This window comes from Arvicola amphibius, chromosome X (assembly GCF_903992535.2).
Source record: "Arvicola amphibius chromosome X, mArvAmp1.2, whole genome shotgun sequence".
Classification (NCBI taxonomy): Eukaryota; Metazoa; Chordata; class Mammalia; order Rodentia; family Cricetidae; genus Arvicola; species Arvicola amphibius.
Genome location: NC_052065.1, coordinates 49,859,828 through 49,883,996, shown reverse-complemented (window position 1 = coordinate 49,883,996; position 24,169 = coordinate 49,859,828). Strand labels below are relative to the sequence as shown.

Below are 24,169 nucleotides of genomic sequence, written 5' to 3'. Positions count from 1 at the left end.
CTCTTTGCCAAGTTAATTGCTTTGTATCCATTATATGCATTCCAAAAACCCCCAGTGAGATGGCATATCAGATGTAATTATAAAACTTGGAATTAAATTAATTATCTTCTGTCTTAAAAATTATTTTTGTGTTCTCTTAAGACAGAGCCTCACTATGTTGCTTCTGCTGTCCTAGAACTCACTAGGGTCACCTGAGCAAGCCTGAAACATGTAAATCTTCTGCTTCACCCCCTAAGTGCTGTCATGAGAGGTGTATGCCACTGGAATACACCAGTGAATACACTAGGAATAATTACTTATTTTTGTTTTTATTTATTTAGATTTTTATTTATTTATTATTTTACATACTATTTTATTTATTATTTGAGAATTTCAAATATATGAATAGTTTCATATATTATATGAATATTATATATAATGTATTTTGATCATATCTGCTCCCCTTCCAGTTCCTCTCAGAATGTTTGCTGAGTTCCCCTACTAACTTCATGTCTTTTTAATTACTTTTGTAACTCATTGAATCCAATTATCACTACCTATTTGTGTGCATATGGGTGTAAAGACAATCCACTGTAGCATGAGTGATGTACCAGTGGCTATATCCCCTAAGAAAACTAACTTTCTCCAAGAAGCTATTAATTGCCCATAGTTATTCATATATGAGTGGGGACTCATGAACCCCTTGCCAATCCATGCTGAAATATCAACCAGCTTTATCTTGTGTAGGTCTGGTACAGCCAGGTACTGCTGCTAGAAGTTCATGAGTGTGAAGATCCTATCATGTCCAGAAGATATTCTTTAACAGCAATTCTTTCCAGCCTCTTCTAAACTTTCTATCTCTCTTTCTCAGTGTTCTTTGAGAATTTGGTAGAAGGTGGTATGTCACAGATGTCATAAAAATTGGAATATAAAACTGAAGAAACTTAATTCTCAGAAAGAAATAATAAAAGTATAAGCTCTGAGGAGAATGGGAATGAATAGGAAGGTCCAGGTAGGATATTTGGTTAACTTTGTAAAAAAAAATTTTACAAGCATATGGTAAGATGTGAGTTTTTATATTTTCATTCTCACCCATAAAAATAAATACTATTATTATTCCATAGAGGAAACTGAATTTTCATTTGCATGTGACTATCAACAGTGATTTACAGTCTTCTGCAACTCCAGTTAAAGGGGATCCAGTACCTTTTCATGGCATAGGCAGGAAAATGCATGCAGTGCACATAAATGAATGCAGACACAACATTCATGAACATGCAATAAAAATTTAAAATTATTTAAAAAGTACTTCTGTCCATCTGCTGAAATGACATTTCTAAAATTGGGATTATTCTAATCTTTATTAACTACCTTGAAGTATTCATTTACATGTCATCAAATTTAGTTATCTATAATTCTATAGAACTTTCAAAGACACTTTACAGAGAAGTGTAAACAGAGCAGGAAAGACCAAGGTATATGAGAAAATGAGATGAAAAGGTCATACGGTTTCATAAGAAGCCCCTCTACATACCAAAGGGACTGTCCAACTCAGAAGAAGTTGTAGCAAATTTCCAGGCTGTGAAGAGAGAAAACAAGCTTGATGAATGTTTGATCAGCAAGCATTTTCTTTTCATTGACCATTTGGGACAAGCAGTTCAGTTACTTATGTACAAAGCAAAGCAAAGGAATATTGAGAGACTGATATCACAGAGGAACAAGGAAGTTATCCTTGACCTTATTTAATTCATGTGAGCAAGAGTGACTCACTGCAGGAAGAAATTTTCTGGAACACAAAGTTGAGTCCAGCAAATTTTCTTAATCTTTATTGTTTTCCAGTATTTGAGAGAGCTTATATAGAATTAAATGTATCAAAGAAAAATATTATTGTGAAAAATTACTAATCTGAATATGATACACATTACAGAATAATCTGTTAAAGAGATAGAACAAACAGAATGGAATTTCTTGCAGTTATATAGCTAACAGACAGACCTATTAAGTGCACATTCTTAAGATAAAAGATAAGATATTCATTACATAACAAAATAGAATATTACCATTTGTCACACATGATTATTCCTAAATTTGCCTAGTAACTGTGATCGCTTTCCATGTTTAATAATTAATTTACCAAAAGGAATAAAAGCCTGTAGTGTAAAGCTCTTTTAAAAAAATTATTCAGATTTTAGAAGAAAAAAAGGACTTTGGATATAAATGTTTCTAAAGTGAACACTTTAAAACAAAATGAAATATACACTTCTTATGAACATAGCTGCCTAAACAAGACCTGAACAAGGATGATGCCAATAGGCATGCAAATATGGAAGGCTGGAATTTTGGGGCTTCAACCCTATACAAAGAATTATAGTAAATTAAGGAAAACTGAGAATGGGAGCAATAGTCTTCTCCAAGAAGAGCCACTCTAAATGGTTATCCAAAATTAAATGGTCAGCCCTGAAATCATTAGGTAGCTTTATATGAACTGAGAAGTTTGTAAGTTTAATAATATGCACACATAATGAAAATAAAGAACTAGAGGTCACGAATATGAGAGCAAACAAAGTTGAGGATTTGTGATAAGTGTTAGAGGAGAGAAAGGGCAAAAACTATGTAATTGTATTAAGAGTGTTAAAAAGTAAAAATTTAATTGCAAAACAAATTACTTTTGTCAAAAATCAGAAGGAAAAAAATGTATGGAAAGTCATGTTCCTGATTTTGTTTACTAGAAGACAGCAATTATCCTTTCATTTAAAAGACTATCAGCAAGTTATCTAAAAATGACAAATTATAGAATTATCTATGGTAGATATAAATATAAAGTTCATATAAATTTCGTACTTTCTGGAACATAACTATAGAAAATGACAGGTGAATTCCAAAATCCTCACTGAATTATTTACTATAAATATGGAACTCCTTAAAAATGCAAATAAGTATACAGAATTCTGTTCTAGGAAAGCAAAAGAAGGGAATTAAAAGTCAGATCATTGAATAACCACGGGGGTAAAAATACATTGTAGATAATGGCACTGACATAACTACGTGAGAATACTGCCATGATTATGATTCATAAGGGATAACAGAAAACACATTTATTATGTATGTATATTATGTATATTTTTACATCCCCTCTCAATTTCTGCCTATTCCTGCCAAGAATAAGAAATAGCACAATAACTAAGTTATAGGGTCCTAACACAGGGAGTAGAATTATTATCTGGGATTTTTTCTGCTGCTAAGATGGATTCCTACTGAATATTCATAGTCTCTGTATAAAGAGGCATCAAGAGGTACCCTGCCATGAGACTGAGTATGGGGAATTTACCCTGGATCTCTGATTATTCTACTTGCCAAGTATGTATCGTTGATGTAAACAGCACTGTTAGTAAACCACCAAGACCTTTCCTAGAAAGAACTGCATTATGCTCACTGACGTCATACCAACTCAGTAGTATGGGTCTCACTGTGGTCCTTATATGATCTTCAAGCAAAAATAGGTCCAAACTTCTATCTGGGGAAGAAAATGAATCTCTCAATGGCAATTCAAAAGAAATATTATGAAACAAAACAAACAAAAAATGTAAAGTCTTGTGGAGTAACAATTTCAACAAAATAAAGTTTTAGCCTAGATGACATTAATATCATACAGATGACTTTCTGATAAATGTCAGATTACAAACTGCCTTAGTGTGATGCTATAAAAGGGAAGAGTCGGGGTAATATAACTATCCCGAAAAAGAAAGAGAGGATGATCTTAACAAATGAAAAAAATAGGTGATAGAGAATGTCAACAGCACAGAGAAACAGAAAGACTGTATGATAAAAATAAGTAAGCAAGCAGTCTCTAGTTGGCAGGGGGTGGGAAGCTGAATCTTCATCTATAAGGTAATCTGCTGGCTCTGGTTAAAAAAAAGGCTCTGTCTGCATGTATGGCTGTAGGCCAGAAGGGGGCACCATATCTCCTTATAGATCATTATAGATTATCCAGGCAATGGTGTTTCAGGCCTTTAATCTCAGCACTAGGGAGGCAGAGGCAGGCAGATCTCTGTGAGTTAAAGCCAGTCTAGTCTGCAAAGTCAGTTCCAGGACAGGCTTCAAACCTACTCAGAGAAACCCTGTTCCAAAAAACAAAACAAATATAAACAAAAAAGCAAACAATACTCACAGTCATAATTATATAACATCCCACAGTTCTCATAAAACTAAAGCCAGTTGAAGGATATTTGGTATAATGGTGACTCTTCTTGCTTGGCAAGCCATTATTAAAGAAAGAATTTATTTGGTTACTCTCCATATCTCTGAGTACTATAGTCATGAACCACTTTGATAGGTATCTACTGTCAGAGACAGTTAGTCCAGGAAACTGAAAAGAAGGCCCAACCACAAGTCAGGGAATCTACCGTGTGGGGTCACAGGGTCTCAGAAGGTAAGAGTTACATAAGGCATTTGTGGAGATGGTAAGTGCCAAATGCAAATACACTGGGCAGTCAGGCAACAGAGCGCTCAAATATAAAAGGATACCAGACTTTGGGCAGCCCTAACCCTGTGATAAGGAGAAAGGGAAATTTCTTTATCTGAGCATAACTGTGGAAACTAATAGGTCCATGCCCAGTGTCACTGTCTCAGAAGAGTAAAAATCTACCTCATACATAGGTTGGCAAGTGGAGTGCACAGTTAAGTGACGGTATGCAAGGACAGGAAACTACTGAAGTTTAATGTACCTGAAGGACAACTGATGCTTAATTTGTCCTAGCTAAGTACTAGCATGAACAGTAGGAAAAATAAGAGATTCTAACCTCAATTAACCATCCTTTCATCATGAGATGATGTAATGTTAGCAAGCCTGCACAGAAATTATGATAAATTTTATTAAATTTTTATTTAATATATTCATAATTTATAATTATATATATTTAAAAATTATACTAAAATTTTGTATTAAAAATTAATTTTATGATACTTGTAAGTTTTTTATCATGTCATTTATAATACTCAGATATTTTATTCTTTAAAAGTCCTTGCCCTTATTTCATTTCTTGTGTCTATCTACTCCCCATTTTTAAACCTTTTTATTGTGCAAGCAGAATATTTTACCTTTCAGTTTTCTGTTATTATTAACACATTTTTATCTGATTCTTTTACTTAATACTGCTTCTTTCATTTCCTTGCTCTTGTCCTTTATTTCATGTCTACACTAAATTTTACTTTTAGCCAAATTAATTGCTAAATTTAGAGATTAAACTAGATTGCCTTTGAGTATTCTTTTCCATGGCATTATTGATTAAAGACTTGACTTTATATAACTTTAAGCATACTTCTATATCTGGCTTGTTGGTCTGTTCTGGTGGAATTGCTGTTGCAGCAACTTTTCCTCTCTAAGAGTGGTAGTGGGGATTGAATCCTGTAAAGAAGACTGTTTTTTATGACTATTCAAAAAACTGGGGAATAAATATTCATAACAACAGATGGGCATATCATAGCACAGAAATGCCAGAAACATAAAAGCCCTAGGTGAAATGATTTCTCCAAAAGATCATACATTTCCAATAACAGAACCTAAAGGTACTGAAATAGTTAAAATTCTGACAAAGAATATAAACTCTAATGGTAAAAGTTATAAATTGTCTCAGATAAGATACAAATTGGAGAAATCATTTCTCCTTTTATAATACATTCTTTTTCCTACTCTCTACAAGAAGTTTCAAAAAGGTAGCATGCAATATTTAAGGACAAGTTTAAATCCTCTGTATGGTTTACCTTGTGTCTTTTGTGAAGGAATGTTACAGTTGCCTATTTTGCTCTGTTTTGATTCTAGTTTTTCCTCTGTTTCATTTTAGTAAAGGGCCTGTTCTTTATTTAGCATCCTAAAAGGATATTTTGAAATTATCAGGATTTCATGTTTAGGCAAGCTTGCTTATTTTCAGATATAAAATCTATTGTAACTCTTTGGAAAAGAATGAGGATTACCATATATTTTAGAGTAAATTTGGGGAAAGTGAACCTGTTTACACTATTGAATACTATTCATTTGCTCAAAAATATCACAATTTTCCACTTGTGTTTACATTAATTTCTCTAAATAATGACATATTTCAATATACTAATATTCATTATCAGTTTATATTAGTACACATAAGATATTTATGTATTTTCTACTATATAACTATATTATTATACAGTATAGTATGTGTTAAATAACAGTACTCTGCTATTGTAGTTTATAATTTATATTTTACTTTCATCTTTATATACTTTGTTGCTAAAAAGAAAAATGTTTTATTCTAATTTTATAAGCATTAATTTTAAAAATAATTCTTGATTATACTGTTTATCCTTAGAAATATTCATGTACATTCTACTATTTCTTTAGAAATACTCATATGCATTCTAATTGCCTATTAATGATAGTAGCTGGTTTTAATTTTTTAATCTCTATTCTTTCATTGTAGTACTCTTTAGTAACTTCTTTAAAATATTGAATAGATATAGTGATAATAGGCATCCTTTTCTATTTCCCAATTTTAAGGTAAATAAGTCAGATTAATATGACATTATTGATGTTGATTTTCCAGATATCCTTTACTCCTTTACCATTAGGGTAACCTATTCTTTCATCATGAATAAACATTGATTTTATTAAGCATTATTCTATACCACTTTAGGATGAGGTTTTCTCATCCACTGTGTCCACGAGACATGTTGGGCTCGGACCTGTTTACATTTATAGGACCCATTCTTCCTTTGCTTTCCTTAGTTATCAACTATAAAACTTAACCAACAACTCATTACACAATGAACATTTTCAAGTGATACTGTTTGGACAGGAGGGTATACTGTGTGTACAGTATCAGGGTACATAATGTGGCATTCCCAAAGAGTCAATTGAATTAAAATAGGAAAAGTTAAAAACAAAACATTCTTGTATTTTTTCTCTTTTTAGTTTTTCGAGACAGGGTTTCTCTGAATAGTCCTGCCTGCCCTGGAACTAGCTCTTGTAAAACAGGCCGGCCTTGAATTCACAGAGATCTGACTGCCTCTGCCTCCCAAGTGCTGGGATTAAAGCGGCGTGCCACCAATGCTAGGCTTTAATTTGCATTTTTAATAATCTGTGCTGTCTAATATCTGGATGTTAGAACAATGTAGCTAGTAGTTGACAACAACTGTACATTAGAGCCAAGATGTACTAAAAACGTCTCATCCTCCTTTATGTAGCAAGCAGCTTCTCCTATATCTCTAGAATATATATCCTTTCTCCTGTATCTCTAGAATATATATCCTTTCTTCTGTTTGTGGCTCCAACTTCTTCCTTATTGAGCAACTGTTTCCCCATGCAACTAAATGCAAATTCCAGTATCAAATAACAGTATTTTCCCCTTTTTTATGTTAGAGGTAAGAGTTCTGTATTCTTGTGTTTACTGACCATGATTGGTTTATTAAGGAAATAACATCTTACAGTAAATTCCTTAGTTACATATGTGGGAGCCTGTGTAAAAAAGCTGTGAACTTACTGTGGTCCATGAATGGAACAGAGTGGAAATGTTCTTCCTAAAAGCTGTGCTTCTAAAAAAATACAAAAATCTATGTATAGTGGATGCACTTGAAAACAAGGACATTCAGGGAATACCCTGATGTCCACATTATCTCACTTTGAAAAGTAAGGCCTGGAAGGAAAATTTTGGCTCTTTCACATGATCAAAGATAGTAAGACATAGCACCAGGTGTATCCCCTCACTGTACCTTGCATTAGCTTAAGCTGACTGCAAACATCACCTCGTATTGCTTGCTTTAGTAATAAAAATGAGAAGTGTTCTGTTTGCATTGCTCAAGCTCAAATGCATTGAGCCTCCTGAGTCCCCCATTCAGATCTTCTGCATTTCCTTCAACCCATGGAGAGTTAGCCCCACTGGCTGGTGTGGGTCAATGCATTTAGAGTGGATTTCACTTCCCTGATAATCCCCAGCTGATTAATAAAATGGACTACTTATATTGACTGGCTTTTCTCATGTTAAATCTTTTCAGTTCTAGAAATAAAACCAATTCTGCCACATTTACATGTGTTTGAGTATATAATCATTTCCATATATATTCAAAAGTTCTATGAGTATATTACAGATACTTATCCAGCTTTAGGAAATTTTGAAAACTTCATGTAAACCTATACAATGTGATATAGGAAAAATAGCATAAGTGGATATTATGGTATTTAATAGATTTACAAGAAAAGATGCTTACAACATCCAAACAGTTCAAGAGTTATGAAAACAATGACATATTACACCCAATTAATTAGAAAGTAGGGGATAATAAATAATGTTTAAGTGCAGAAATGAATTAACTAATATACCCAACACATTTTGTCGGTATTGTCAGTTATAACAGAAAGAAGCAGAAAACTATGGTACTAGTTAAATAAAAGGAATGCATACTAGGACTGGAGAGATGGCGCAGTGGAGAAGAGTACTTATTGCTCTTTCAGATGACCCAGGTTAGGTTCTCAGTACACATGTGAGCTTACAATCATCTATAACTGCACTTACAGGGTACCCAATGTTCCCTTTGGACCTCCAAGGGTACCAGTTATGCAAATAATACACATACATACCAGCAGCAAAACACTCATAAATATAAAATAAATACTTTAAAATAGTAAATATATATCTGCAAAAGAGTACTGATAACTATGATAGAATTTTAAATATGTTTACCCTTAAGTTAGATTAACAACAGTGAGCCAGAGAAAGGCTCTACCTATGGAATTATTTCTGCTAATAGACAAAAACAAATATTAGAATAATCACTTTTAATCCCCCAGTGGACTAACAGAAGAGGCTGGTGATCCTTAATGATTGTTAACTTCAACAGAAAGGAAATTACAAACATTCTTGGTTATGGTTTGGATATAAAATAGCCATAAAGGCTCATGTTTAAAAGACTTGCTCCCCTGTTAGTGGCACTGTTGAGATGTGATTGGATGATAAGAGAAAGTTACTCTCATATATTGATAACTTCAGTGTTTAATGGCTACCAGGAGACAGGGCCTGCTTTGAAGAAGTAGGTCACAGTGGGGCTATACCTTTGAGAGCTGTATCTGTCCTTTGCCTCTTCCTGTCTCTCTCTTCCTCTAGTCCCTTACGTCATGTCTGTCTGCCTGTCTCTTCCTCCTCCCACTCTTTCTGGATCTGATAATAGAAGTACCCAATATTATTTTAAGGGCACTCTTGTCAATAAACAAACTTTTGTCTGGCCAAGATTATTATAGCTGAGGACTATTAATGCTTGGGGCCAGGTATATAGAGCTCATGATTATGCTGTTATATATATACTTAAGTATTTTAATAACAAAATAATTTTCTAAGAAATACTATGCCATGTTTTTCACATAAAAACCCAAGTGATTTAGAAAACAACTAGCAAAATATAAATAATTAAATAGGTTATAAAAATAGAAAGTATCAATTAAACAGCATAAAGTAAAATTGTAATAAAAATCCAAGACATCCATAAAATGTTTCCAGACAAGCTGAGTTTGTGTTCATTATGCAAAATGGTGAAAGACAACCTAATCAATCACTATATTAGGTAGAGTCTTTCAAACCCTATAAAAAGTAGAAAATTATTTCTCTTCTGTTATAGTTTAGTTCTCCTTGATACAAATACTAGATAAGGGTGTTCCCCAAAAGAACACCATCAAACTCAGAAAGAAACATCTTATTTCATAAAATATAAAATATAATGCTAAATTAATAAATAGGCTGACCCCAATAAATGCAAAAAAATCACAGTAGAACGAATATGGAGTTGAGCATTCTGTTTTCCACTTGTAAGCCCAGGACTGGGGAATCTGTGACAGAAAACAAAAGCAACATTAAATCACACTGTAGGAAAAAAATCTATAGTGTCACGTTAACACTAGCCATGGTGTCAATTCTCAGCAAATGTCCTGAATGTTCACATCACAGAATCATCAACACGTAAATGTAAACTCTTTTTTTTTTTTTTTGGTTTTTCGAGACAGGGTTTCCCTGTAGTTTCTAGAGCCTGTCCTGGAACTAGCTCTTGTAGACCAGGCTGGCCTCGAACTCAGATATCCGCCTGCCTCTGCCTCCCGAGTGCTGGGATTAAAGGCGTGCGCTACCACCGCCCGGCGTAAATGTAAACTCTTATAAAGATACCTAATAAAGTATGATAAAGCATGTGAAAATCATGCACAAATGAAATACATGTGAAGAATAAACAGAAATAAGAGTATTAATACAATCCTATAATTAAAATAGTAAAGTATTGTCATTTGCATCTAATATAAACTCATTCAAATACAGCAACAGATATAAGATCATTCATAATATAGTCATATATATGATATTGGTATAAGTAGTATAGTCAGACATATATAAATATATAAATAAATAGAAATTGAAACTAGCATTGCCTAGCAAACCATTATAGCCTAATCTACTGCCTACAAAACAAAATTCCAAGTTACTGTGTAATGTGTATGTATGTGGTAAGAGTACTTATGCAAAACCAAAATGATTATGCACTTCAGCTTCAGTGGGCCAGCTCATGTACCGTGGTTGAAAAGAATCTAGATGGAATCCAATTGTTATGTAGGGAGAGTAATCTAGAGCTTTCAAAGGTGAGAGCTGAGAGTTGGTGGGGACCAAAATGTTATACACACCAGAGATTTTTTTGCTGAGCACTACAAGACCTATGGAGCCCTAACAAACAACTCTCACCAGCAAGACAAATTAAGCAGAGGTGAGCATAGTCTTTTATCTTTTTTGGTTTTATTTATTTTCATTTTACATACCAATTCCAGTTCCACTTCCCTCCCCTTCTCCCACTCCTCTTCCCCTATATCTCGCCCCCATTCAATCCTCAGAGGGAGTAGGACCTTCCTGAGAGGGTTGGTCCTGCCTCAGCTTAGTATGTCTTTCCAGTGGTCTGAGAAGTACACAGTGCAGCCTGTATCTCAACCTCAAGAACCATGCATGATAGGACACATAGAGAGAGAGGCTTAGAGATTTTAGCAACATTCTCAGGAACATCATACAATCTCTACCTTCTATGGAAGGTGCCCATAAATGGCTCTATCTATAGATCCAGAGCAGTGAACTGCTGAATTGGGCAGATACAGGCTACTATAGCAGCAGTTACTCAGCTTGATGGCTCCTGTTGCATTCCAATGTTAACTATTAATAACAGAGTTTGTTTTTTGTCTATTAACTGGTGTAGAAATAAGGAATTAGAACATATTACAGAAAATGTACCATTCTTGACTGTAGTAATATCTAAAATGAAACCTTAACCCAATACCAACTACCTCCATCAACAAAAACTCAAGTCCACCTCCCTCTTATCTCTCTCAAACCACACTTCTGTGTTCATCTTCTGTCCAATGACTGGACCTTGAACAAAGATTAAGTCCCAACTTTAAACACTGAAGACAGCACAACATCCAACTAAATTCTTCTTTACCAAACTGCTAAACAGTATTGTGGCAAAGGTGACCTGCCTGCCCCTAAGAAGAGATACTGAAACTTGCTACTTAGAAAACGACTAATTAGAACATATAACAGAAAATATACCATTCTTGACTGTAAAAGAATCTAAGCTGAACCTAAAATGAAACCTTGCAAAAAATTTACAAGATCCTGTTGACAGTAAAAATAAAAATTTACTCATAAACTTAGAGGAGTAAGCCCAACAGCCCACGTGTATTGAAGAGAAAGTCTGGTGTGAAGGTATGATTTCCAAAATTTGCAGGTACAGTTTCTTATCAATGGCTTCCAAGATATCAATCGAGATATGGCTGCTGTTTCCAATGCCCAAAACTAAACAAACAAAATTTTTAAAGGAATAAATAATTAACATCACGTAGTATAACAAGATGAGAGAGCCTTGAGGCACTCAGAGTCTTGGTTCCTGTGTGATGAGAAGCTCTGAAGCAGAAACCATTATGTAACGTTTAATATACGACAGATGGAGATAGGCTCAGGTAATAGAATAACTAAGTTCAGCCTTGTTTCTTTTCCATTGTACCTTGGAAGAGAAAAGCCCTATTATACTACTGATGGTGTGTAAAGTACTTCTTAGAGGGGGCCATGGAAACAGGAGAGGATAAACATTTGGGTTGGCCTAGTCAGTGCATCCAGGAATCCTAATAACCACCAACTGAAAGCTCATCAGTAGCTGGTTTTGGTGAACACAAAATGAGAATTCTATGTGATCCTATTACTCTCACCTTCATAGATTACAGAGGATGAACTAAAATGGAAATAGGAAAAATAACAGTGAATCATATAACAAGGGTATGAATTCATTCCTGAAACATTTGGAAATGCCCATGATGGAAGTGAAGGAAGACTCCAGCCTCAACTTTCAGGATCCTTGTTTTTCTTCTTGGAATTTTGTACGCAATGGTTTAAGGGAGGATGATTAAAATCAGGAATACCAGGCTCTGTCAGCAGTCAGCCTGACAATATGAGTTAAAGCAGAGGGGCTTCAAAACACAAAGTACACAAGACCTCAAAAACCTCTCTTAATTTATCTGTGCACCAGCAATTGCCAGAAACTGTTAGGTCTTTGAAGTCCAAAATGTAGTGAGCAAATGAAGTCACCTTACAACAGTTCAGTTTGAGGGTGCCATCCCAAAAAGAAAAGACAAGCAGAGCTGTAGTCACAGTTCTTGATAAAACTCCACCTTATTTACTACTTACAACTCACAGGGAAGGAAGATCACCGATTTGAGATATTTAGACTCACTTCAGAAGATGGAAAAGGCTTTGAGCAAATGATTAGTCAATTATTATTGTGAGGTATTAGGAAACTCTCACCTTCAGGATCAAAACAGGACTGACAAAGCCCTATGGTTTCTGTTCCAAAAAACAGGTCTACTATATCCTGGAAATTGAAGACCCTGACTTCAGCATTATACCTTCAGTATTACTGGTGTGGGCTCTGTTCAGCTGAATAAAGCATCCTAAGTGTTTTCAGGTGAGTAGGTGTATAAAAGGAAAAATCTGTGAACCCTCTTTAAAGCCTTCTGAAAACTGCCATCTCCCACATCCTGAAAAGAGACTCATACTGGAATAAGGTAAAGAGACCCAATGCTGGAATGATTCAGCATCCTAACCCCAAGATAAACTAGCCCTACAGAGAGCACTATCCATAATCAGAACTGTTCCATCTCACTTCCTTATCGGGGCTGGAATATAAACTCATGGAGATTATGAAAGCATGCACAAGCACTGTGCAAGTTTAAGCCAGACCAAATTCTAGCATGAAGACAGAAGGTAAAGATGAATTTTCACCCTTAGCAGAGGCACTTTTGGTAATTGATAGCTACTGGGAGAGAGAGAATCTATCTTCTTTAAGATGGTTGGCCCTGGCAAGTCTTCCATACTCCAATGGAAACCCACACATCCAGGAATATAAGAACAGTGAAACTGAGCTTGATGAGTGGGTTAAAAAGAGAGGACATGGAGTTGTGTCAATAGGGAAGAAGGGATTTATTTGGGAGGAGCTGGGAGAGTGGGCAAAATATGATCAAACAATACTAAGTTCAAAGAAATAATTTTAAAGGAAGGGGGATCTTTTGTCTCGGACACATTGCCTCATCTCAAGAGGGGCACAACCCGACCCATGCAAAATAAAACCATTTCCTTGAGTTGTCTGGCAACTCTCTTCCCTGGAATAAGAGAGAGGGCTAGCATATTTTCAACTTTGGGGTTCTATTCATGGGACCAGATAGATGCACAGTAAAGGGGGAAGGGTGGAATTGTGAGGCCTTGACTTCTTTTCCTTCCTGAGACAGTGAGACCTTGCTTGGTCTGAGAGGTACGGCCTCTTGTCCCATGTGTTTTTAACTGGTGTCAGATGCCTTAAAAGATAATCGTAATTAAAAATGTGGCAAAGTGAAATCCACTCTAAATCCTCCAAACTATAATCCACCTGAAAAGGAGGCCACGAAGGCCTCCTCTGTTCTGGTCTTCAGAATCCTCAGACATAGCAGGCAGTTAGGCTCAGTGGCAATTGATTTCCCTTGCTCTTCTCAGGAATAAAATCCTACCTGGAAAACTGAAGAGTCCAGAAAAGAGAAAGCTGTACCCTAATTAATATAAAGTCATGAAAATTAAGGGGTATTTAAATCTGGGTTGGGCGGGGTGGCATGCAGAACCATGCACCTCTATGGTGGACTGATCATGTTCGATGGTAAGCCTAAAGACTGAGTTGCCCTTGATATTTGTCATTGGAAAAAGAGGGAAGTGAAATACTTATTCTGAGGAGAGTCTGTCACTGTGGGATGGTGTAGGCTCATAGTGAGGATATTGATCACAGCGGGAACTATATCCCTGATAACAGCAGGGATCCACAAATATCTCCCTTTTTGCCTACACTAGTAATCTGTGTTTGCTCCTGAAGAGTGGTAGGGGTGACATGTCTTCTTAAATTTTCTTCTGTATGATACTAGGAAGCACTGCAGCGTTAACAACAGAACAGCAGAGGGATGTGTAGGTATCTAGACTGTGCCAAAAACCTTTTAGCAAATGAGGATCAATGTTAGCCCATACTCTTAGCCCAGGATGTCCCAAACCTGGTCATCATGCAGTCATCTAACCAGAATTTATTTCCTCCACAGATTTTTCAGGACACAGATTGACTAGGATAACAGGAGCAAGGTGAGTTCCCAGAAACTTGTTTAGGAAAGCAGCGTAGTGGGGACCTTGTTAAAGTAAAGGTACTCTCTAATATAGTGAAGGCATGGTACTCACACAGTGTCATTTTGCCCCTTCAGATTTGCTTTGCCAGTCCTCCTGCCTACATCCTTACCCTGCTGTGCTTGAACCAAGTCATTATGCCTAGGGGCCACAAGAGTAAGGGCCGCTCTCGTGCTAAACATCAAAACATAGGGGAGAAGAATGAAAGTCTGCCTGATGCTGAACCCACTGCAGAGGAGGAGGCAACATCTTCTATTGATCAAGGGAATCTTCTCAGCTCCTCTGATATCAACATTCCCCAGGATACTCAAGGGGATGTAGCTTCTGTTTCTGATGATTCGGAAGTGTTGACAGGTGCTGTAGGTGGTGAGACTTCTGATACAAATGCTGAATCTTCAGTTGTACGTGCTGAGAGACATTCATTCAACTCCATTATAGTCTCTACCTTTCACTCTGAAGGCAAAGGTCCTCTTTTCAGGAAGACACGTGTATTGATGCAGTTTATACTACAGAAGTTTAAGGTCAAAGCGTCCTTTACACGGGGAGATATGTTGATAGTGATTAACAAGAAGTACAAAGAACACTTCCCTGAGATCATGAGAAGAATCACTGTGCACCTGGAGATTGTTTTCGGCCTGGAGTTGAAGGAAGTTGATTCCAGTCCTCAGTCCTTTATGGTTGTGGGCAAGCTGGGTCTCTCTACTGAGGGAAGACTAAGTAATAGAATTGGGTTGCCCAAGACAGGGCTCCTGATAACCCTCCTGGCTATGATCTTCTCGACTGGTAATAGTGCCACTGAGGAAGATGTGTGGGAATACCTGAAAATAGTGGGGGTATTTCCTGGGCAGGATCATCCAATATTTGAGGAACCTAGGAAGTTCATAACAAAAGATCTGGTGCAGGAAAATTACCTCTCATACAGCCAAATTCCTGGCAGTGACCCCCCATGCTATGAGTTCAGGTGGGGTCCCAGAGCCTGTACTGAAATCACGAAGATGCAAGTTCTGTGGGTTGTATCTAGGATAAATGATACCATTCCTGCGTTCTTTCCTAATCTGTTTGCGGAGGCTCTGGTTGATGAAACTAATAGAGCAGCAAGGAGAAAGACAGTTCTGCCTGGCACTGTTGTCAAGTCCAGAACCCATTTCGAGTGAGAGGTCCACAGCTCCTTCCACATCTAGCTGGGTTTGAGAGTCTTCCAGTCTGTTGAAGAATTGTCAGTCTTCTATGTAGTAAAATATTATAAGATAGTATTATAAGCTAAAAGTAATGAAGTTTGTATTTTATTGTTCTGCTATAGATGAGAAAATTACAGATATTTTATTCTTTGTTCTATTGCAAATGTTCTATTAACCAAAGTTAATTGTCTCAAAATCTATGCTTCTTAACATTTTATCGGATATACTTATTGCTATTTGTCAAGTTTTAGATGAGTTTAATGATTTTTAAACAACTTAGTACAGCATAAATAATTTTAAAAACATAAGGTAGGATAGGTTTGGAAAAGTAATTTTTATAAAACTGTTGTATCAATAAAGGTGTGTTAAAATGTTTATATCATAGTTTGATGTACATTTTATCCTTTACTTATTGTGTTAATTGAAATAAATTTGGAATTAAGATTACTCCTATTGCATGAGAAATTATTTGCAATAATTCAAACCTTTCACTCTTTTTAATATTTTGTTTTTACATGAGCATTAATTAAGCATCTTCTCTAAATAGTTTCCCTTAATAGTACTAGAGATGGTCCAAAAAATTATCTACCAGTCACTCAGAAAAATTGATAGCCTGACAGCAAGTACATATAAGGAAGAGGATGAGATAATATGTAAGCTAAAAAGAGCAAGACAAATATATGAAGAAGGGGTTGACGGTATGTGTATGGTGTGTGTGTGTGTGTATATATATATATATATATATATATATATATATATATATATGGAATAATCCCATGAGTATGTGCAACTACATGCCTATGCATATAAGATGAATCCAGAGCACTGGATAGCCCACTTCATTATTTTATAGATTATTACCCTGATACAGAGTCTCTCACTGAAGCTGGAGCTAAGACAATGTCCAGAAAGCTTTATGGATTCTCTTGTATCTGCCTTTATACAATTGGGGGAATTGGCCCATATATGACCATGTATAAATTTGTATATGGACACAAAATTCCAGGTTCTTATGCATACACAGCAAGTATCTTTACCTTCTGAGCTACCTCCAAGACCTCTAAAATTTAATATGAATAATATATTGTGGTTTTATAAGTCAAAAGTACATTTTAATAATGTGAAGAAGAAAGCCTGGGCCAGCAAAGATTCTCTGGAATGAAGACTAAGGGAGCACAGTGCATAGGGAGAGGACATTGATTTTAAGAAGTTAGTTCTTGTTATCTCTCATATTCTTATATATCAACTGAGTGTCTTGTCTTTGCTAAGTTCTCTGCTAGTAGTGGTGATGCTCAGGAAAAGATTGAACTTCATCCCATAGAATCTCAGAAGCAAGGAATTAAAATCTTATGAGGAAAATATTACCATGCCTAATGGAAATTACAGCAAAATAAGGAGAATAGATAAAAGTGAGCATAAAGTTCCTGAGGCAAGGAACTTTGGATTTTGAAAACTTCAAGTCAATATAATGTGATATAATTTTAAAATAAGCTGCATTATTGGTTATATGAGCCTATGAGACTGATGAACAGTATACAGACCTCCATATGATATATCAGAATATTGAAGAAAGATTTCTTAATGGAAAACTATAAAGGTTGTAAAATTAGGCTTTAATGTTATACACTGCCTTGACACTTGGTGGAGCCAGCAGGACCTCAAGTGATCAAAGCATGTATTGGAATTGCATAGGATGGGATGTTTTCTCCTTGTTTAGCATAACCTGACTTCTAGAGATCTTGTTATTTATCATGAGTGAGCAAACACATGTGGCCCTCTGTTTCAACTAATATAAGACTCTCTCCTATGACTATAACAAACATGTGGATGATTAACTAATCTTATCTATATACTATCCAATGTTGTGTGTTTAAGTATCACATAATCCTATTATGGAAATTCCTCCATAATCCACACACAGAGGAAATGGGTCATTATAACATATGATTATTAAGACTATTGTGGTTAGAGACAATCCAGAAAGAATGTGTATGCAGGAAAATCTATTAATTTGTATGGGATACTATGAGAGTACCACATGAGCTTAAATAGGGTAAATTTATTTTCCACAATTCTGGAAGCCAGAAGTCTAATATTAATATGTCAGCAGATTTGATTTCCTGCGAGGACTTTGTCATCAGCCTAAGTGGCATCTTCTTGCTGTCTATTCATAGGTCAGTCTCTATTCATGTGCACATCCTTTTTTTTCTTCTTTGCCCCAAATCTTCAAATAAGAGCATTCCAGTTTCACTGTATGTGTGATTATCCTAAAGACTTAGCATTAATTTGAAAATCTCATCTTCAAATATGCCAAATTATGGTATACTGAGCAACATGAATATTGCAGCAAGGGAATACAGTAAAAATTCTAAAGGGCCTGTGGATTGTAGCATGATTGTCCTTTACTTAACAGCTAATATCTAGTTATAAGTGAGTACATACCATGTTTCTCTTTCTGGGTCTGGGTTGTCTTGCTCAGAAAGAATAAAAAAAGAAAGAAATCTCTTGGGAGGCATATAGATCTTTCTGGGAAGTGGAAATAGAATAGATTTTGTGGGTTGCCTGGGGTGGGTGGGAATAGGAATAGGAGAGATCAGGAGGGGGTGGGAAGAGAATTTGGGGCATTTAGGGTGCAATGTGAAAACCTAGTGCAGTGGAAAATTCCTTGATGGCTCAGAAATTTAGGGTAGAACAAAACACAACTGACAAAAAGGCAATGAAATGATTCCTAATGATATTCTGCTATACTCATAGATTGGTGCCTAGCCCAGCTAAAATCAGAGAGGCTTCCTCCAGCAGCTAATGAGGAAGATGCAGAGACCCAGAGCCAAACATTAGATGGATCTTGGGAAAACCTGCAGAAGAGGTGAAGGAAGAATTGTAGGGGCCAGAGGGGTCAAGGACATCAAGAGAACACAGTACAGAGAATTAACAAAGCAGGGCTCATAGAGGCTCAGAGGCTGAAACAGCAACCATAGAGCCTGCATGGGTCTGAGTGAGACCCTCTGCATATATATTGTGATTGTTTAACCTGGGGTTTGTGGGACTTCTAATAAAGGGAGTGAGGTTGAGTCTTTTGTCTGATCATGAGAATGTCTTCCTTCTACTGGGCTGTCTTGTCCTGCCATGATATGCACGTTTGAGCCTCATCTTATTGCATCTTGTTATGCCATGTTCAGGTGAAGAAGGGAGGTGGGGATGACTGGGATGAGTGGAGGGAAGGAATGCTGTGTTCAGAATGTATTATATAAAAGAAGAATAAATTAAAAATAAAAGGAAAATTATAATGGACAAGAATAAGAAATATTTTGGTTCCACTATATACTAGAATACAATGCTCAAATAGGCATTCTTTGTGTATTGCCAGGTAGTTGCTGAAGGGTAATAGTAATATCCTGCCAAGGTGAGACATGCAGACACCATTAACATGGCTTGCCCAGAACTGTACTGAGTGTGCTTACTTGATAGAGTATCTTAAATGTATTTTGGTAAAACTAAGGGAATATTTTTGTGTTGGTTGAAATGAATGAAAAAAGTGCAAATGGAAAGATAGTTGAAAGGCACTGAAAGATTTGATGCTCAACAAAACTCTTGGAGCTTTGAAGTGTAGCTAGGTGGAGAATAAGCCCAATATCCAAATTACATAGCATGTGTTACCATAGGAAAGAATCTAATTTTACTTGCTAAAGCAAAATTTTTGGTGTTATTTGAGAGCATTTCATTTTCTCTCATGTAACTCAGAAGATGGTGGTATTATCCAGTACAAAATTACTATACCTGCCATTCATTAAGTACTAAATATTTAGCAGTTACCTTGACAGGTGTTTTATACATGACACATTCAATTATTATATAAAACTGGTTTGATTTAGTTGGATTTCAATAACAGAACAGCATAGACTAGGTAGCTTTAACAACAAAAAATATTTACTACTTTATATCCTGGAGGACAGAATATCCAAGATCAAATATCTGGTCAACTGGATCAGGCCCTCATCCCTTTACATATTTTCTTTCTGGCTTCATCCCCATAGTGTGTAGACTGGGACACAATATTTCTGGTCTTTTCTCATGAGGGTCGTAATGTAGTCTACCATAAAATTTTCTATCTTCATTAATCTAAATGTAATAACATTTTGTTCGTAATATAGCAAATAAAGCATGCCTGAAGATCAGAGTATAGAGCTAAGCCACTAGTTAGTCATAGAGGCCAGGCAGTGGTGACACTCACCTTTAATACCAGCACTCAGGAGACAGAGGCAGGAAGATCTCTGTGAATTCAAAGCCACTCTGAGTTACACTAGATTGATCCAGCCTCAAAGAGAAACAGAGCCAGGAATCAGTGGCTCATACATTTAATCCCAGTACTTGGGAGTCACATGCCTTTAATTCCAGCACTAGGGAGATGGAAACAAGAGTGATATGGCTTGGCGGAAAGATGAATATAAGATGGGAGGAGACAAGAGCTCAATGCAGTCTGAGGCAGCAGTCTGAAACAGTCTGAAGATACAGTCAGTCTAAGGATTTGGTAGAAGTCTAGTGACTGGCTGCACTGCTTATCTGATCTCTCAGCTTTCACCACCTAACATCTGACTCTGCGTTTTATTTATTAAGATAAAAAAGAATTTGTGTTACATCAACTATAATTATTGTCAAGTATAGTGCCATGTATCTTTTTAATTTTTTATTATTTTTTAAGAAAGAAAACAATCTTTTTTCATTCTACATACCAATCCTGATGTGGGATTTCCCTCTGTATGCTGTGATTACCATTAATGACTAAAGAAACTGCTTTGGACATTTAGCAGGGCAGAACTTAGGTAGGCAGGGAAGACAGAACTGAATGCTGGGAGAAAGAAAAGCAGAGTCAGGGTGAAGCCATGGAGCCACTGGAGATAAACACTGTGAACTTCACCTGGTAAGCCACAGCCATGCGGGGATATACAGATTAATAAGAATGGGTTAAATGAATATAAGAGTTAGCTAATAAGAAGCTAGAACTAATGGGCCAAACAGTGATTTAATTAATACAGTTTTGTATGATTATTTTGGGTTTAAGCTAGCCTGGCAGCCAGAAACCAACAAGTAGCCCTTCTACATCAGATTGGCAAGTGGGCCTCCTCCAACACAATCCATGTTCCCACTCCCTCCCCTTCTCTCATTCCCTCCACATACACCCCCAACCTCAACTGTCATCTACTTCTCAGAGAGAGTAAGGCACATTAATTTGGGGAAAGTCCAGGGCCCTCCCTACTATATCTAGGCAGAGCAAGGTATCCAACCAAAGGGAAAGCCATTACAAGAAGTAGACAAGGAGAACTTGAGGGCACGGGATAGTCAAGATGGAGGAAGGACAGAGATGAGAGCAAGGAAAGAGATGTCTTGAGGTAACCATTATTGTGTTAGCAATAAACCTGGCTCTAGAGAAATGTACAAGAATCCACAAGGATGACCCCAGCTAAGGTCCTAAGCAATTGCCCTGTAGCCAGTTTTTACAACTGGCAGCCAGATTGTAGCCAATCTTAAGTACCACACATCTTTAATTCTAACACTCTGGAGGCAGAAGCAGGTGGATTTCTATGAGTTCAAGGCCAGCCTGGTCTATATAGTAAGCTCTAGGCCATCTAATGATACACAGTGAGACCTTGTTTCAAAAACAAACAAGCAAGCAAACAAAATAAGCTTCCTAATCCCCAATCTTACCACTTTTATATTAGCAGTTATTTTTCAACTCATGAGCTGTGCTTGATGCCCTGTAATTTAAGATGTAATGAAGATAAAGCTAAAGAAATACAAGTTCTAGGCATACAAAATAGGTTCACTATCAACCTGAGCAACTTAACCAGACACTATCTAAAAATAATTTTTTTTAAACAAAATGCTAGGGAAGTTATTCAGTGACAGTATGTTTGCCTGGTTTGCACAAGTCCCTGGATACACATCCCTGTATCTCTCACACAAAAAAAGAAAAAATAAATAAACTACCACATGGTCTCAATGGTTTCTAAAGGTTCTCAAGGTTCAAGGCTGAAGAGATGCATCAGCAATTAAGAGCACTGACTGTTTTTTCCAGAAGACCTATATTCAAATTTTAGGAACCACAAGGTAGCTTACAACTGTAAATGAAAACTGTGCTTTCATTTCACAGTCACCCAGACTCAAATAATCACATAAAAACTATATTAATTATAATGCTGTTTGGCCAACTGCTCAGGCATATTCCTAGCTAGTTCTGATATCTTAAATTAACCCATTTCTACTATTTTATATTTTACCACAAAGCTCGTTGTTTGTAACCTCACACCTTGCTTCTTGGGCAGCTACATGGCATCGGCCTGACTCTGCCTTCTTTCTCCCTGCATTCAGTTTAGTTTTCCGACCTAGCTATATTCTGCCCGGCCATAGGCCAAAGCAGCTTCTTTATTAACCAATGATAATAAAACATATTCATAGCATACAGGAATCCCACATCACACAACTTTCTCTAACTACAGTTCCAGGGGATCTTATGCTTTCTTCTGACCTCTACCAGCACCACACACACACACACACACAGACACACACACAAATACACACACATACACAGAGATGATGCACATACATACATCAAGCACTCACACATGCACAAAATACAAAATAAATTTAAAATATTCTCAAGATTCTTAAGTTATTAAATGTTGATATGAGGACATACTATTGATTCAAATCCATCTAGGGGGTGTACTCTTCTACTCTTCCCACAGTAAAGCTTTTGGGGTTGTATGCATTATTTTTTAACTACCTTTTTTTTGAACTTTCTTTTTGTTGACATTCCTATATTTTTAAATTATTCCCTTAGCTGTAGAAGTTTATGGAGTGAATTTCAAGGTGGTGGGATAGATCTGATGATGAGGTAGCAATTTTGTAACTACATTCAAAATATGAAATGCAAAATATAGCTATTTCCTCAGCCTAATATTCTTAAAATGGAGACATTTTGTAATTCCAAATAGAAAATTTCATTGTCCTTTTCCATATTCTTTTTTAATGAAATATTTTTCATACGATATATTATGATCATGGTGTCCCTTCCTCCACCTCCTCCCAGATCTTACCCATCTGCTCAAGCACCGAAATCCACACCCTTTCTCTCTCTCTCTCTCTCTCTCTCTCTCTCTCTCTCTCTCTCTCTCTCAATCAATCAAACCAACAAAACAAACAAACCAGAATTTTTAAATAGACAAAAAAAATATATACACACACTAATACAAAATTGTATCCCAGTTGATTTTAAAAACAGATTTTGTGCCCAAAATACCAGATAGGATCCACTGCTGGAGTAAAAAGAATATGAACATAGTGAGAGGTTTGACTAATAAAGGGGGAAACTGGTAAGAATATCTATATGTAAAGTATAGACAGACTGATTTACAAACTCAGGTGGCTTAATCTCATTTCTGTACTAATCAAATACCTTGATAACTTGAACCTGTATAATAAAAAGGAATATATTTTTTTCTCTTAAAATTACGTCACTATTCTAAGCCCTCTTTCTGATCGTCAACTTTTCTCCCAACACTCTGAAAATACACCTCTACTTTTCCAAGTATTTGAAGGAGGATATTACTTGTAAATATTTTCAAATATAACATCTGATGTGAAATATTTAAAGGAAAAGGAGTCATGACAAAGGTTGGGATAATTACAGATTTATGAAAAATTGTGCAAATTTCCTATCTCCATGTTTAAACCACTAGATCTAGGTTAAAGACAGTTAGCTCGGGGAGGGTGACTTCTGGAAGGAGAATTTCAGAAGGCAAGCTTCCTATTAAGGTGGAGTTGAAAGTGGCAAGGGACTAAAAGCACAACTAGTATTAAACGTACAATAGTCTATGAGATTGAGAAACTACACATCCCATGCCACAGGGGGCGCCAGAGAGGCAGGGCTTTCGTAAGCAGCTCGCGGGGGAGGTGGGGTAGGGGGTGTCCCTTCCTTTGATTCAGCAGGTATTTCCTTCTTCACGCTGTGAGGACAGGGGGGCGTCTCTGCAGAGTGCAGTCCAAGGCAGCTGACTCAACAAAACCAGGAAATAAGCCCCAGTTTCTGTCATTCAAGGTGAGGACTTTCAGCAAGGTTGAAAAACAGCCAGCTCAGAATCAAATTTCCCCTGCTCTTGAACTCGCGCCCTTTGGTTGGTTTCGGGTCCCTTTAGACTTCCCTCGCCACCAATGGCTGGTTCTCTTGTTCTCAGTAAATTCCCACCTCAAAGCCGAGGACCATCATACCAATTTGCCCTGAACACAGGTCCC

General features: G+C 36.5%; 1 protein-coding gene across 1 annotated transcript; it reads left to right on the top strand.

The window, feature by feature from the left end:
• Nucleotides 1-13,264: 13,264 nt before the first annotated feature.
• Nucleotides 13,265-15,856, top strand: LOC119804252 (melanoma-associated antigen B4-like). Its single transcript, XM_038315727.2, has 2 exons — nucleotides 13,265-13,519; nucleotides 14,780-15,856. The coding sequence occupies exons 1-2, from the start codon at nucleotides 13,265-13,267 to the stop codon at nucleotides 15,854-15,856; spliced, it is 1,332 nt and encodes a 443-aa protein (XP_038171655.2).
• Nucleotides 15,857-24,169: the final 8,313 nt, after the last annotated feature.